This window comes from Tachypleus tridentatus, chromosome 9 (genome assembly GCF_004210375.1).
Source record: "Tachypleus tridentatus isolate NWPU-2018 chromosome 9, ASM421037v1, whole genome shotgun sequence".
Classification (NCBI taxonomy): Eukaryota; Metazoa; Arthropoda; class Merostomata; order Xiphosura; family Limulidae; genus Tachypleus; species Tachypleus tridentatus.
In genome coordinates this window covers 12960507-12977415 of record NC_134833.1, presented here as the reverse complement: position 1 = coordinate 12977415, position 16909 = coordinate 12960507, and the positions used below count along the sequence as shown (strand labels likewise).

The window sequence follows — 16909 nt, the reverse complement described above, 5'->3', positions numbered from 1 at the left end:
CATAAATACATAATAGACATTAAACCTGTAAAGTCACCATCATTGTAGGCATTCACTTAAAAAGATACTGTTACGTTGTGAAAATACCGAATGATCCCTACTTCACCTGTACTTATATTTATTTAGCTGAAGTGAAACTACTTTGTATTTCAATAACTAGTAAGTGATTTAATTCTAGGTAAAGAAACACAAAGTGGCTTCACACTAAATATAGATGTATTAAGTTATGATGTTTGTCAACAATAATGAACTTAGGCCTAATGCTCTATGAGAATAAGACGTAGTTTTTCACAGTGTGAATGAAAATTCTTATTGATTTGTGTGTTGATCATAAACTAGGGACCATTTAAGAAGTACAAGCAACAAAGTCTGTAGCATTTAACTAAGAAAACTAATGAGTTTCCTAGTAATAGCATACGTGTACCTACGAAAATATGTAGAAAATTTACCTGTCTTTTCGGAAAGTTCCATGACTTTGACCAACTAATTACGAAAACTTGTCGTGCAATAGTTTTCTTTTAGTCATACACTGTTCTACGTTAGCGTAACTTTATAGTCATATTTACATATAAATGTAATATACTTGAGACATGTCAGTTTTGTCCAATAGCAACAAAACAGCTCCATCTTGCAAGCAATCCACTTCGGTAACGGTTCCTAACTCGGAACTTACTTCTTAATTATGAACGTTTATACAACAGTTTTAAAGTCATATGATTTTCAGATCTTAGATGACCATAGACGAAGAGGTAACTCATTTTTCTGTTTATTTACATGAATAGGTTTGGAACCATGAAACTGAAACCTGCAAGGTTTATACATGTTAATATATGTGACAAGTATTCACACCACGCTGCATCATGCATGTTACCAAGTGTTGGTAAAATACATATTTTTACACCACACATCATGTACGTTACGAAACATTTCTAAGTTACATATATTCACACCACAGTACATTATATACTTTACGAAACGTTTCTAAGTGACAGATATTCACACTACATGTGTTTTATGAAACGTTTCTAAATAACATATTCACCATACACTACATCATGTATCTTACGAAACGTTTCTAAGTGACAGATATTCACACATGTATTTTATGAAACGTTTCTAAGTGACAGATATTCACACTACATGTATCTTACGAAACATTCTAAATAACAGATATTCACTACACTACATCATGTGTCTTACGAAACGTTTCTAAGTGACATATTCACACTACATGTATTTTGTGAAACGTTTCTAAGTGACATATTCACACTACATGTATTTTACGAAACGTTTTTAAGTGACAGATATTCACACTACACGTGTCTTACGAAACGTTTCTAAACAACAGATATTCACACAACACTACATCATGTGTCTTACGAAACGTTTCTAAGTGACATATTCACACTACATGTATTTTATGAAACGTTTCTAAGTGACATATTCACACTACATGTATTTTACGAAACGTTTGTAAATGACAGTTGTTCACACTACATTACATTGTGTACGTTATGAAACATTTGTATGTGACAGAAACGAGATGATAAGTTATTATAACTATATAACTATAATTATAACTATCCATTTCCTTTCTAAACAATTTATTAATTAGAATCTTATAATAAATACTCCAATATATGTAATTTGCAGTATCACTTTTTCCATTTATAATACACTCTCTCACAACTAATAGTTAACATAGCATTGTATATTGAAAACTGGACCTGGAATATAACACATGTTGGTAACAAAATAAACAGTCTAGGTTTATTTGGTATAATGTGAAACACATGTTAGTAACAAAATAAATAGTCTAGGTTTATTTGGTATACTGTGAAACACATGTTAGTAACAAAATAAATAGTCTAGGTTTATTTGGTATAATGTGAAACACATGTTAGTAACAAAATAAATAGTCTAGGTTTATTTGGTATAATGTGAAACACATGTTAGTAACAAAATAAATAGTCTAGGTTTATTTGGTATAATGTGAAACACATGTTAGTAACAAAATAAATAGTCTAGGTTTATTTGGTATAATGTGAAACACATGTTAGTAACAAAATAAATAGTCTAGGTTTATTTGGTATAATGTGAAACACATGTTAGTAACAAAATAAATAGTCTAGGTTTATTTGGTATAATGTGAAACACATGTTAGTAACAAAATAAATAGTCTAGGTTTATTTGGTATAATGTGAAACACATGTTAGTAACAAAATAAATAACCACGTATACGACCTTTACAAACTACTGTGTGTGTGTTTTCTTATAGCAAAACCACATCGGGCTAACCGAGGGGAGTCGAACCCCCTGATTTTAGCATTGTAATTCCGTAGGCTTAATGCTGTAACAGCGGAGGACTCGCAAAAAATATTGTTACTAAGCATTAGGTTTCAAGGAGTTAGCAAAAACAAGCAATCGAAAACGTTTTGAATTTACTTTTGAGCTTGTTGTATGAAACATTTATAAGTTAGTTTATTGATTTAGGGTTTAAAAACTCTAAGGGCGATTAAAATTATATTTTTATTCGCTTACGTTGTTTTTAACAGAAGTCTTTATGGCATTAAACATTTATTATAACTTAACACTAAGTATTGATTTCGTTTCTTCCTTAACCCTTGTCTCGAGCGTACGTCGTAAGTTGGCATTTTTGAGAACGAACTTGGTGGTGGTGTTGGATTCAAACTTATAGTATGTTATAATATTTCTCAAGGCATTCTCGCTTATTAATCAGTGATGTCGAGAAAACCAACTTGTAGAGAAATATATATGTAAAAACGGCTCGTTTGGGTTGAGGTATTTGGTTTTTTTTGTTTACGTAGAGGAGCGAACAACGTTTCGACCATCAGTTACCTCTTTCTTTCCTTGTGAACCTGACGATGACCAAAGAGGGTCGAAACATTGTTCACTCCTCTACGTTAAAGAAAACAAAAAACAACTCAACCCAAACGAGCCGTTTTTACATATATATTTCTCGCTTATTGGATTTCAACATAAAATACATCTTACGCTGCTCACTTTGTTTTGAATATACAAGATATCCTGATATTTTTAAGCTTTGCTCGCTTGTTGGTTTAGAACATACTATAAAATCTGCCATTTCCTAAGCTTTGTTCACTTTGGTTTTAAACTTGTATATTCTTACATGTCTTAAGGCCTGCTAACGTGTTGGTTCGAACTTACTTAATATATGTGAATCCTGACATTTCTTAAGCCTTGCTCACTTCCTGGTTTCAAACACTCGGTACTTCCTGGAATATATTAGTGCACAGTTCTGACTTAAGTCCTTGTCATCAAACTGGCGTATGGAAGTCGCAAATAGCCTAAGTTTCTTATTTATAAGCCAGTTTTTATTTATAATTTCAGATTCGTGCGAAGGTAATTACACGATTCCAGAAGTGTGTGTGTACATATATACATATATATATATATATTTCACTTGTGAATAATAGCTTACGATTAAAATATTAACATGTTTTTATTAACGTATTTTGTGAAAGCAAATACACCATCAACCTTTCTTATAGAAAACTAAATCAGAATGAAATCTATTATCGCTGAAATCGACCCAGATACAACTGTATTTGAAAAGATTCTGATAAACTAATAGTTCTTTCGTTAAAATATAAACCAGATTTGTTAATCAGAAAATTAAAAATTTTAGTACTCGTAAAATATAAAGCTACCATTCTGGTAGCGGGATATAACAGCGCCTATTATGATTTAGGAGAATTTAAAAGGGAAAATAGGAGCACGTTATTAAACCATTTCTTGTTTTTTTATTTCACAAGCAAGTTTTAAGATGTAACAACAAGGAAAGCTATTCGTTATTTATTTATCACTGTTGTATTTCTTGGTATTTTAATGCGAAGCTAAACAGCGGACTGTCTGAGTGCTGTCCACCACAGACAGTCGAACCCCTGATTTTGATGTTGTATGCCCGGAAGTTTACCGCTGATTCACTGAGGAACATATGTGTGTGTGTGTGTGTGTGTGCTATTAAGCCATATTTCATGCATAGGAAAAGAAGTCGGTTTATTTATTTTAAATATTACATTCAGATTATATCACCCCCCCACCAACCCCGAATGGCACAGCGGTATATCTGAGGACTTAAAACGCTAGAAACTGGGTTTCGATAGCCGTTATGAGCAGAACACAGATAGCAGAGTCTATGCAGTTTTCATACTTGACGTAAAACAAACAAATTAGATTAAAAAAATTATTATAAAAAAGAAATCCTGGCAAAATGCCAAACGAGAAACATTTCTCTAGGATGTACGTTATCCAAAAGGGTTCCTGGGAGGGGCTTTTGAAAGGATGAAGTATGTATCAGACAAGTATAGTGGGTTCCTTTCTTCCAGCGTTTGAAACACAAAAGATTACTTATGCAAAAGTAAGCAGCATCTTCCATTTCATCTTCCGGACCCTCGTGCTTCCCTATCACGTGAATGTTGACAAGAGACTACAGAAAGTGAAAAGCCATTTGAAGATTGATGAAGCAGAAATGATAGCTTAAAAAATGTCTATTGCTACCCAGAGAAGAATAAATATGCTTTAAAAATGTGTTGAATTTTGTAGTGTTCGCAGTTTGCATCGTTTGTCCCATGGCTGTTTTCTCACATTACATTGCAATAAAGAAGGCCAGGTACAAAACAACAACAAAAAACAACCGCAGTTTTATATGTATGTTAACTCTAGCTTTATTACTTTACACACTTCGGTTTTCTTAACTTCAAATTCAGAGATGCCATTTTTAAACGAAAAAGTAATGTATATTGAATTGTCCAAGTGTCAGCAGTAATTTGAAGGACTTGCAACGCTAAAAATCCGGTGTTCGATTCTCCGCGGTGCACAAAGGAAATAGCTCAATGTGACTCATTTCTGAAACAAGCAAACCTATACATCAGATGATTTTGTTTGTAAGCACAAACCTATACATCAGATGATTTTGTTTGTAAACACAAACCTATACATCAGATGATTTTGTTTGTCAGCACAAATCTATACATCAGATGATTTTGTTTGTAAGCACAATCCTATACATCAGATGATTTTGTTTGTAAGCACAAACCTGTACATCAGATGATTTTGTTTGTCAGCACAAATCTATACATCAGACGATTTTGTTTGTAAGCACAATCCTATACATCAGATGATTTTGTTTGTAAGCACAAACCTATACATCAGATGATTTTGTTTGTAAGCACAAATCTATACATCAGATGATTTTGTTTGTAAGCACAATCCTATACATCAGATGATTTTGTTTGTAAGCACAAACCTATACATCAGATAATTTTGTTTGTAAGCACAATCCTATACATCAGATGATTTTGTTTGTAAGCACAAACCTATACATCAGATGATTTTGTTTGTAAGCACAAACCTATACATCAGATGATTTTGTTTGTAAGCACAAACCTATACACCAGATGATTTTGTTTGTAAGCACAAACCTATACACCAGATGATTTTGTTTGTAAGCACAAACCTATACACCAGATGATTTTGTTTGTAAGCACAAACCTATACATAAGATGATTTTGTTTGTAAGCACAAACCTATACATAAGATGATTTTGTTTGTAAGCACAAACCTATACATCAGATGATTGTGTTTGTGAGCACAAATCTATACATCAGATGATTGTGTTTGTGAGCACAAATCTATACATCAGATGATTGTGTTTGTGAGCACAAACCTATACATCAGATGATTTTGTTTGTAAGCACAAACCTATACATCAGATGATTTTATTTTGAAGCACAAAGATGTATAATGGATTTACCTGTGTTGTGCACGCCACAGGTTTCTAACCCTCAATTTTAGCGTTATAAGCCTTAATTTGGCGTTAAGCTAACGGGAACACTTTTGATAAATTAATCTTATTATGAAAATTGAGAAAAATACATCTTTAGGATTTCACCCATGATATAATCTCAAAATTATTTATGTCAGACCTAAATAACTGTTTGAATTTTGTTTTCATGAAACAACTAAAATAAATGACGAAATCAGTGTTCATGAAAATGAAATTTATGTTTGACAAAACTAAAACTCAGTACACACAAATTAATGTGGTCCCTAAAGTCCAAGTAATTAAACTTTGGTAGTTGTTTCACAAAGTTCACGGTGACGCTAGTCAACCAGATTGGAAGAGAATATACGGCAACTAAGCCTAACTTTACTGGGGTGATATATGATTTGTTGTATATTTTACGTTGGATGCTGCAAAAGTCTAAAATATTTTGGGGCTGGCGGGGGTTTAGTACTTCTCCGTTTTTTTGTTTGTTTGTTATTTCAGTAAGTAATATAAACAGATATTTTAAAGCCATCTATTAAAGCAATACTGTGAACATAAATGATAAATTGTCTGTGAAAAAGTGTAAGATTAGGCATTAGTCTTAAGGGACTGTTTTTATTTCTTTTAAGAGTAAAACTTCCCCCGCTGGTACAACGGTAAGTCTACGGAATTGCGTTAAAATTAGGGATTCGATTCCCCTCGGTAGACGAAGCAGATAGCTCGACGTGGCTTTACTGTAAGGAAATACACATTTAACAGTAAATCATCGAAATTTATAAAGGCCGGTACATTTTAAAATAAAAAAATAAGTTTGATAATTTGTCATGGTAAATGAAATATAATTTATTTAAATTATTTGTTCCAACATACTAGAAACTAAATAATAATACGAAATAGGCAAACAAGAACAATCCTGACACAAAATATCTTTTCGTTCCAAACAAAGAACAGCCTTTTAAGTTACGTTTTAAAGGTTCTGTAATTTGACTGTTTAAATTTTTAAAGGTTCTCTCGGTTGACAGTTTAAGTTTTTAAAGATCCTTTAGGTCGATACATTAGGTTCCCTCACTCATTTATTTTATGTAACAGCGTAAAACCATGGTTACTTCATTAACATTTAAATGTACACAAACAAAAACGAATTTCTGTTTGGTTTCGTCTTCTGGTTCTAACTCGTGTCATTAATTTTCTTACATAAAGGATGCTCTGGTTTATAATAAATAAGTCTTGCATACTCTACTGGAAAGCTAAAAATGATCGATGCCCTCTAACAATTCATGGTCCTCCACGACTATCAGTGCTAATGAGGCACTTGTTTTACTAGCGTTAGAGTCTCCAGTATGTAGGAGAGCATGTCGACTGGCTTCACCCATGTTGTCATTACAATACTCAACCTAATCAGTACTTTGATTCTCGCGAAGCTGTTACTGTAGTCAAGACTTAATGAACGTAGGCAGACTAACCATACGGCGCCTTCAGAAGTGATTTCGTTATGCACTTGAAAACTGTAATAAAACACTGCATTACATATAAACTGCATATTCACATTAGTATGAATTCTACTGGATTATAAAAAAAAACAAACCTTTTTACATGAAATGACTGAACATTAATTTACTGTTTCAAAGGAACAAAAATTCAACTTACTGCACACATTGAGCATTAAACGTATAATATACACGAATTAATATTAAAAACTTGTATTACTTTCAATAACGGATCTTCCATAGTTCAGACTTCGAAACCAATATTATTTTTTGTTTCCTATCATGTAAGGATGTTTACTTTTTATAAATCGTAAAAAAGAAACTCTCACTTAGGTCAAATTATTATTTCGTTTACCAAAATTATAATGTTTTATCATCACGTTAGTTATTTTTGGTGTCTAGAATGATCGGTAAGAATCTCACGTCGCGATTGGTCTAGAGAAATCTAAAAAAGGTGGTTGTCAGTATTTTAAGCATAACAAAATGTGAGACGAGTTCAATGATTCGCTTACGTTAAAGTACACACAGCGTTTTGTGAATACTCTGTATGTGATGGAGAAACATTGATGTCACTTTCGAATCCAGCGTACAGGAATTAGTGTAGAACATGTTAAAAGTTAAAGCAATGAAACCATTGCACGCCTGTGTTATTTGCTTAGAACACATGCCACGGTGCAGGATAATCAGTGAACACTGGTCATAACAGTTAATAGTCAGATTAGCTTGAGCTTGACGTGGCCAGGTGGTCAAGGCGCTCGACTCGTAATCCAAGGATCACGGATTGCAATCCCCGTCGCACCAAACGGCTCACCCTTTCAGCCTTGGGAGAGTTATAATGTGACAGCCAACCCCATGGTCAATTCGTTGGCAAAAGAGTAGCCCAAAAAGTTGGCGGTGATGACTAGCTGCCTTCCCTCTACTCTTACACTCCGAAGATAGCCCTCGTGTAGCTTTGCGCGAAATTCAAAGTAAACTAAATAATAATATTGTCTCAATATTATCTAACAAATTGTGATTTCACTAAGTCTTTGAAATCCCTGTAATGAGTTTACTTTGTCACATAACGTTTATTTGATGCTACAAGAATGAAAAACTCTATTTCCTTTATGGAATTTCAAAAGTAAGGGATGGTAACTTATTTTTTACTGGTTTTTTTAAAAAAAGTGATGAAATAAAACCAGAATAAAAATGTGTACGTTTATTAAATTTACTTTTAGAAATAACTGAATATTTTTATTTTAATATTTTAATTATTCAATACATATATAATATATGTATAATGATTTTTTAAATAAAAGAACAGCATTGTCCTTTGTATAAATTTGGCTTTTACTAATTTTCCATCACTTTTTTATTCATAGATGGCGCTTAGTTCCAATAAAGTTGTTTGACATATCTCTGTGCCACTAGAGGGCTTCTATAATGATAGTTTTAAATGTGTGGCATTACAGAACTACCAATTACTGGATTTATCATAGAATAAATATCTCTCTTCGTCAATACAATGTTAAATCAATACAGTTTTAACATATGCGAAAATAGAATTACGTAAGGGTAAAACTAAACAATGCAACTAAACACAGTAGTTACAGGAAGAAATGGCCCGGTATGGTCATGTGAGTTAAGGCGTTGGATTCGTAATCTGAGGGTTGCGAGTTCGAATCCCGATTGGCATTGGGTGGTCATGACTAGCTCGCTGCCTTTCCTCTAGTCTTACACTGCTAAATTAGGGACGGGTAGCGCAGATAGCTCTGGTGTACCTTTGCACGAAATTCAAAAACAAAAGAAAACCTACTCATAAAGCTAAAGAAAGGGCTATCTGTGCTCTGCCCACCACGGGTATCGAAACTCGGTTTTTAAATTTCTAAGTCCGAATACATACTACTGTGCCACAGGGGGGCGCTAAAGAAAGAAACGGCTGTCCTATCACGTCAAACATTCAGAGAGATAGATCAGCGTTTTTTATTTTCCTTAATACGTTTCTCGAAACAACCGTTAGTTTACTAACAGTTAGATTTTGTTTTCCACTCGATATTTTTTCTATACTTAAAATAAACTTACCGTTTTTCATATTTACACAATTTGGACGCTAAAATACAGCGCAGTTAGTCTTGTAACTGTGCGCTAAAATACGAAACGTTTTCTTTCTCCATAAGTTTGTTCACTATTATAAAGTACTTTATATATCATTGTGTTATAGTGGTAAATAGCCGAATGGATTTGAAAATAATTACTTATTCTTGTTTGGTTTCTCAATAGTTTTATCATCTTAATATAGAAACCAGATGGATTACTTATAAACGATTAAGGAAACCCCATATATTTCGTGAAATATATAGCATAAAGTGGGTTTACAACACAAGGACTTAGTTAAGCCTAAAATATTTACGTTTTAATTTGTTTGTCTGTTTTCGCTTTCAATAACATTCCATTTTTTTCATGACACCAGTTAACGCTCTCTCTTGTACATAACCATATACATCAATAGTGCTACTATATTTAAACCATCAAGATACGACGACCTGGTATAGTTTGACACTTCATTTAACACCAGAATAGAATGGCAAATATGTTGATAAAGTGTTAACTTTCTTTACGGATCCATTTAACACATAAGTGGTTGGAGTATGTGTGTTTTTTTCTTGTAGCAAAGCCACATTCGGCTATTTGCTGAGCCCACCGAGGGGAATCGAACCCCTGATTTTAGCGTTGTAAATCCGTAGACTTACCGCTGTACTAGCGGGGGGCTAACTGGTTGGAATCTTTTTTCATCGGAATGCTCACATCCTTCTTATTTACCTCTTACCAAGAGAAAAACAAAAAACCGCCACCAGAAATAGAAAAAAAAAAAGTTCATTGATAGTTGATGCTTCATTATTTATCTTACAACAAAAAAACGTATAATGCTCTATAAGTCTTCTACTTGCTTTCCCATGACACCACAAGCTGAATATTAATGGATAATGTTAACTAACTGTGGGAAAATTGTTCATCTAATCTGCCGAATAAACCACATCATAGGAACGCATTTATTCTGTTCTTTGTTAGCCGAGGCAGGGGTGAGTGGATGGGGAGGCTGGAATGCTGATATGAGGTGATGATTATTACTTATCATCCCTTCCTCCCAGGGGCTTGGGGTAGGAACCTCCTACTGGCTTGGTTTGGGTTACTTTAGAGCAAAGTCACATCAGGCTATTTGATATGATCAGTGCCGGAATCGAAAAACGGATTTTACCATTGTGCATTGTAAATCCATAGAGACTTCACACTACCCACCAGGGGACGTGGTAACCTTCTTTATTTACTCACCATTTTATTCTGTTGTGACCAGTCACTGACCTAGAGGTTGATATTTATTGACATTCAAGATTTATCTGACAGAGAATGTATCTCTACCCGATATATTAGCCCTGCTTTAACACTCAAAATGTCTTCTTTTCATCTTTATCAAGATATATTCTATCTTTCCCACAGTTCAATTTCTATTCTATCTGTTTGTAACAGTGCTTTGTCTGTAATTTATTTTCAATGTGTTTGGCTTTATTCGCTGACAGATTCCTTCATCAACTGTATTAATTAAGAACTGTGATACCAATTCTCAAAACGACTTGTATTTCTGGACCCATGGAGTCACCTTTTAATACGGAGTGGGTCCACGTTTGACGCTATTAAAATATTGGACTTTGTTGCTAAAGTTAAGCTTTACCAAACAAAAAAATGACAGAAAATACCGCCATCTCTCTGAAATCACTCTTCTATAACAATTCATTTGGGTCGAAGCGGAGACTCTAAGCTACCCAAGTTAGTCTGTTAAAGTTACGTGTCTCAAATAACCTTGTGCACGTGGCGTTGTTCATTTCCACATAATTCAATCAGTGCATTTAACAGACAGGCTTCCGTGTGGTTACGAAACGTTATTAAGCAACTTTCTCATAGATATACAGTTTCAGTTAACAGCGCGTTATTTTCATAGGATTTTGGTGGAAGTCGTGTTTGGAAAAGTGTCGTACCTTCATGCCATCCATGGTTGGTTGTGATAATTGTATACTTTTGAAACTTACTTGAAGCACTAAGACTGACGGGTGAAAATATCCATAACAGCAATGCTTTTGTGACTGTTCGTGGGACTTCGGTAAATTTATGGATTTGCAATGCTAAAATCAGGGGTTTTATTCTTCGGGATTGACACATCAGATAACCCAGTGTGGCTCTATTTATAAGACCATCACCATGAAAAATGAACCTTTCTATTATAATATTACTATTTCTAGTTAGACCTGTATGGCCCCTGGTAGGAGAGAGATAAGTCTTTATTTGCAAAGCTACAATCAGAGACTTGATTTTCCTCGATGGGCACAGCACACACACACACATAGATATATATATAAATAAAGCAACGTTATTGTGCTCGCCCTGTCAGCCAGGTGGACGTTATAATGTATGGTCATCCCACTATTTGTTGATAAAAGAGTGACCCAAGAGGTGGCAATGGGTGGTGATGACTAGTTGCCCTCCCTCTAGTCTTACACTGCTAAATTAGGGACAGATAGCGCAGATATCCGTCTTGTTATCTTTGCGCAAAATTAAAGAAAAAAGTCAAACAAGTGGCTTATATATTAGTTGGTTGAAAATTTAAAGTGTTAACACGCAGGAGACATTTCTTAGCTTCAGAAAGAGTCTCTAGAATAATACAGAGTGACATATTATTTCACTTAAGATCCACTAAAAAACATGACAGTTAAACTGGTATCTGAAATATTGGTTCTAAACACACTCACTTTTAGATAACGCATCATTTTCGGGTGTTTTATTTATGATTTGTGTTCTACAAATTCGCCAGAGCCCGGAGTGACTGTATAAAAAAATAATTCTCGTCTTATTGATATAGAGGCCGCCACTGTTCGGTGAGGAGACTGTGAACCAGTAGTCGGTACTCATGGCGATAATCCATAATATGACTGCTATCGTCGATCCTAAGGTGAAACAAACCAAGGCACGTTGTTCGCATCTAACAACTGAAGCAGAATCCTGGTGTAGACGGTTTCCATTACGAGCATGGTCCCTCCTCTTCATGGTCTTCCCCTGTAAATAGACATAATTTTTTCTTTCATATTCTAGATGCCGTAAATGATGTGTGCTCTTCCTTCAGAACTGTTAAAAACTCCTAAATAATTTTTTACTTTGCTTATCTTTTACGGAGATGTAACAAGGTTAACACCAAACAAGGAAAGTAACATAATGATATTTCAGGTAGCCCAAAGGCTGAGTACGATTTGACATACATTACCTGTGTTGCCTCAGTGCTTGTTTGTAGTTAAGCGCAAAAATGGGCCCTCAGTGCTCTGTCTACCACGGGTGTTGAAAATCGGTTTGGAGCGTCGTAAGTCCGCAGACATCCCGCTGTGTCTCTGGGGAGCGTTTTAATATAAATCCAGTCTTTTTTTTTCCTACCTAACAGTCGATTACGCGTTTCTGATACCTTCCAACACACATACAACTGGACTTCTGTGTATAGATACACAAACTGAAGTTTAACACAAAACACAGTCCATTTCCCTGAAGGAGCTCTCTGTTCTTACATTTAGTCTCTTTATCTTTAAAGTTAAGCAAAAAGCTATACAATAGGATATCTGTGCTCTGGCCACCACAGGTATCGAAACCCAATTGTCAGCGTTGTAAATTAGTAGGCATTCCGTTCTGCTACAGGATATTCTCACATTAAGACCACTTGATGCAATAAGAAAGGACCAAATGACAAAGAATTGGGGAATATATTCTTGTGGAATAGCACAAACTCTAAGATGACCATAAGGACGGAGGATTTTATTGTTCGTTTTGTTTTAAATAATTTGTATTCGTTCTAATAATTAAAAACTGACCAGGAGTTGCTGTTTTTTTTTTAATTTCGCGCAAAGCTACTCGAGGGTTATCTGCACTATCCATCCCGAATTTAGCAGTGGGAAGGCAGAGGGAAGGCAGCTAGTCATCACCACCTACCGCCAACTCTTGGGCTACTCTTTTACCAACGAATAGTGGGATTGACCGTTACATTATAGCACCTCAACGGCTGAAAGGGCGAGTATGTTTGGTGTGACGGGTATTCGAAACCGGGACCCTCGGATTACGAGTTTAACGCTTTAACACACTTGGCCATGCCGGGCCGACCAGGAGAGATCGTGTAAGTAACTGTCTGTAAGAAGCGAGGAATTGTGGGCAAAGCAGAATATTTAAACACTGTGATGCTGATACGTCGTTTCCAATAAAAGTGTTCAGAAACAGAACGTGATTTGATACTTGTGTTTGGATAATTTTTTTTTTTTTTTGTACATTGAACGTTTGAGAAAGATCGCTGATGTAGAAAAGCTCGTATTTCTGAAAGTCAGACTAAGTAAGGATTAGGTAACATCATATGATTATGAAATACATGTGTAATTGTAATTCAGTTTGATGCGAAGAATGTGCTTAACGCTTACTGACAGTAAAACAATGTAAGTGTTGAAAGCTGTGTATTTTTACCAATTATTATGGACAAAATTCAGAAACAGCGAAACAAAGAAGGCAGATATTTTAAATTTATAGATTTTGACTGGTTGGAATTAGCACAATACTACACGATGAGCTAACTGTGCTCCGCCCACAACGGTTATCGAAAACCGGTTTCTAACGGTGCAAGTCCGCAGAGGTACCGCTGTACTTCTGGGAGGTGGTATTTTAAAACTTAACCTTACGTGGAATGAACTCTGTATTTACTGTAAATATATTAATAACTCCACTCTAATAATGAAAAGGAAGGAGGTGTACCTTATCCTCCTGGGTGTACAAATTTATATACCCAAACACCAAGAGAGAGAGAGATAATATACAATCTGATCTTAACCAAGAGAGAGAGAGATAACATACACTCTGATCTTAATCTAATGAAATAGAATTTTATTATATCAACGCCTCATACCACATGCCTGGTTTTGTGGAGTAGATTAATAGTTAGAACGTCAATAATAGAGATTATGATCAAAAGCCCCAAACCATTATTCCTATTATGGTGGTTAGGGTTCAGACAAATTATCATTGGAATTCCTTTTCCTTCGCACAATGAACTATGGACTACTTAGAATAATTGTTTGTATATAACAAGACAAATTTCTATCTCTACGATCAACTGGGCTGACGTGATTCTGTTTTGAGCCTGGTATCTGTTTGTATAGCTTAATGATTCGTAACGGATATGAGCAGTGAATGAAATGGAAATATAACCCGATTGTTGCTCGAACTGATTAACCTTATATCACGTGGAAGATTTTGGTACTATTACTTGGATACTCAGCAGTTAAGTTTGAGCTTCGTAGGAGATAGGAATTGTGATTATGTTTAGTAGTCTCGTGTGACTTGGTTGTTTTTAAGAACATATTTATTCAATGGAATGTTTGTGCTCGGTCCACCACGTCTTTCGAAATCCAATTTTATTGTATCGTAAGTTTGTACTCCTACTTCCACGTGATTGGAGGCTATACAGTTTGTCTCACATATTTCATTCTAAATCAATGAAGTAGCATTCTATTTCAGGAACTGCTAATTGTTAGTACACTATAAACGTCACGAAATATTATTAGTACACTGTGTACGTCACCAAATATTATTAGTACACTGTGTACGTCACCAAATATTATTAGTACACTATGAACGTCACCATATATTATTAGTACACTGTGTACGTCACCAAATATTATTAGTACACTGTGTACGTCACCAAATATTATTAGTACACTATGAACGTCACCAAATATTATTAGTACACTGTGTACGTCACCAAATATTATTAGTACACTATGAACGTCACCAAATATTATTAGTACACTGTGTACGTCACCAAATATTATTAGTACACTATGAACGTCACCAAATATTATTAGTACACTATGAACGTCACCAAATATTATTAGTACACTATGAACGTCACCAAATATTATTAGTACACCGTGCACGTCACCAAATATTATTAATACACTGTGTACGTCACCAAATATTATTAGTACACTGTGTACGTCACCAAATATTATTAGTACACTGTTTACGTCACCAAATATTATTAGTGCACTGTTTACGTCACCAAATATTATTAGTGCACTGTGTACGTCACCAAATACTATTAGTACACTATGAACGTCACCAAATACTATTAGTACACTGTGTACGTCACCAAATATTATTAGTACACTGTGTACGTCACCAAATATTATTAGTACACTGTGTACGTCACCATATATTATTAGTACACTGTGTACGTCACCAAATATTATTTGTACACTGTGTACATCATCACCTATTAGTACACTATGAACGTCACCAAATATTATTAGTACACTGTGTACGTCACCAAATATTATTAGTACACTGTGTACGTCACCATATATTATTAGTACACTGTGTACGTCACCAAATATTATTAGTACACTATGAACGTCACCAAATATTATTAGTACACTATGAACGTCACCAAATATTATTAGTACACTGTGTACGTCACCAAATATTATTAGTACACTGTGTACGTCACCAAATATTATTAGTACACTATGAACGTCACCAAATATTATTAGTACACTGTGCACGTCACGAAATATTATTTGTACGCTATGTACGTCACCAAATATTATTAGTACACTGTGAACGTCACCAAATATTATTAGTACACTGTGTACGTCACCAAATATTATTAGTACGCTATACATGTCATCACATATTACACTGCACAACAAAGTTTTTGCTGCTTGAACACTGTTGGGTGTTCCTTATAGATTTTTGGCTGCTGATCACGAAAATCACATCCAAATTTGCCCATCAGGTACTGTTTCATCGAAATCTTCAGTTTTGTCATTTTTTCTTATATTTTTGTTTCTGTAAGAGACCTATAAACAATGTTCTGTGCAGTCTGGGCATGTCCAGGCATGAAATCAGGCCAGGTTGGAAGCTGTTCTGTGGAAGTATGCAGCCTGGGTAGGCCGGAGCCAGCTTGACACTGTCTCAGCAGGCTATAAAAGTGGCTTGCATACACAGATGCTGCTCATTTGATTAATATAGACCTTATAATGTGCACGTATTGTTTCAGAATATGGCATTGCCTCAATTGCACTGTAATAAGTAAGTTAGATGTTATAGACGTTTTACAGGACGATTGGTGTCTGTCAATATGTCTCGTCAATGTTGTAACAGCCGCGATACATTCTGCTATATTTGTGGCGAGTATACGCTTGTTTATCAAAGACGCACAATGACTGCTCTTGTGAAGAAAGCATATCATCTGTACTTCGGCTGTAAAATTGGTGATCAAGACCAGGAATAGGCGCCTCACATTTGTTGTGCGACATGTGTTGTCTGTCTGAGAGCTTGGCTCAGAGGCACTCGAAAGACAATGCCGATTGCTGTCACGATGATATGGCGAGAACAGAAAGACCATGTGACGGACTGTTACTTCTGTTTGACTAATGTGTTTGGTTTCTCTGCCAGAAACAAGAAGTCAATTGAATACCCTAATCTGCCTTCAGCAATGAGACCCGTGCCACATGACGACAGTCTTCCAATTCCGAAACCACCAGAGGAATGGACCTTAGAC

At 35.0% G+C, this 16909-nt stretch overlaps 1 protein-coding gene across 1 annotated transcript in view; it reads right to left on the bottom strand.

The window, feature by feature from the left end:
• The window catches only part of LOC143226995 (voltage-dependent calcium channel gamma-4 subunit-like), a 43272-nt gene extending 30380 nt beyond the window's left edge, over positions 1 to 12892 (bottom strand). The window contains exons 1-2 of the mRNA XM_076458542.1: positions 12587 to 12892; positions 12078 to 12381 (exon numbers count right to left, since the gene is read on the bottom strand). Coding sequence (XP_076314657.1) covers positions 12078 to 12372 — 295 coding nt within the window. The 5' untranslated portion in view covers positions 12373 to 12381; positions 12587 to 12892. The remainder of the gene's footprint in view (positions 1 to 12077; positions 12382 to 12586) is intronic.
• Between the last annotated feature and the right edge of the window lie 4017 nt (positions 12893 to 16909).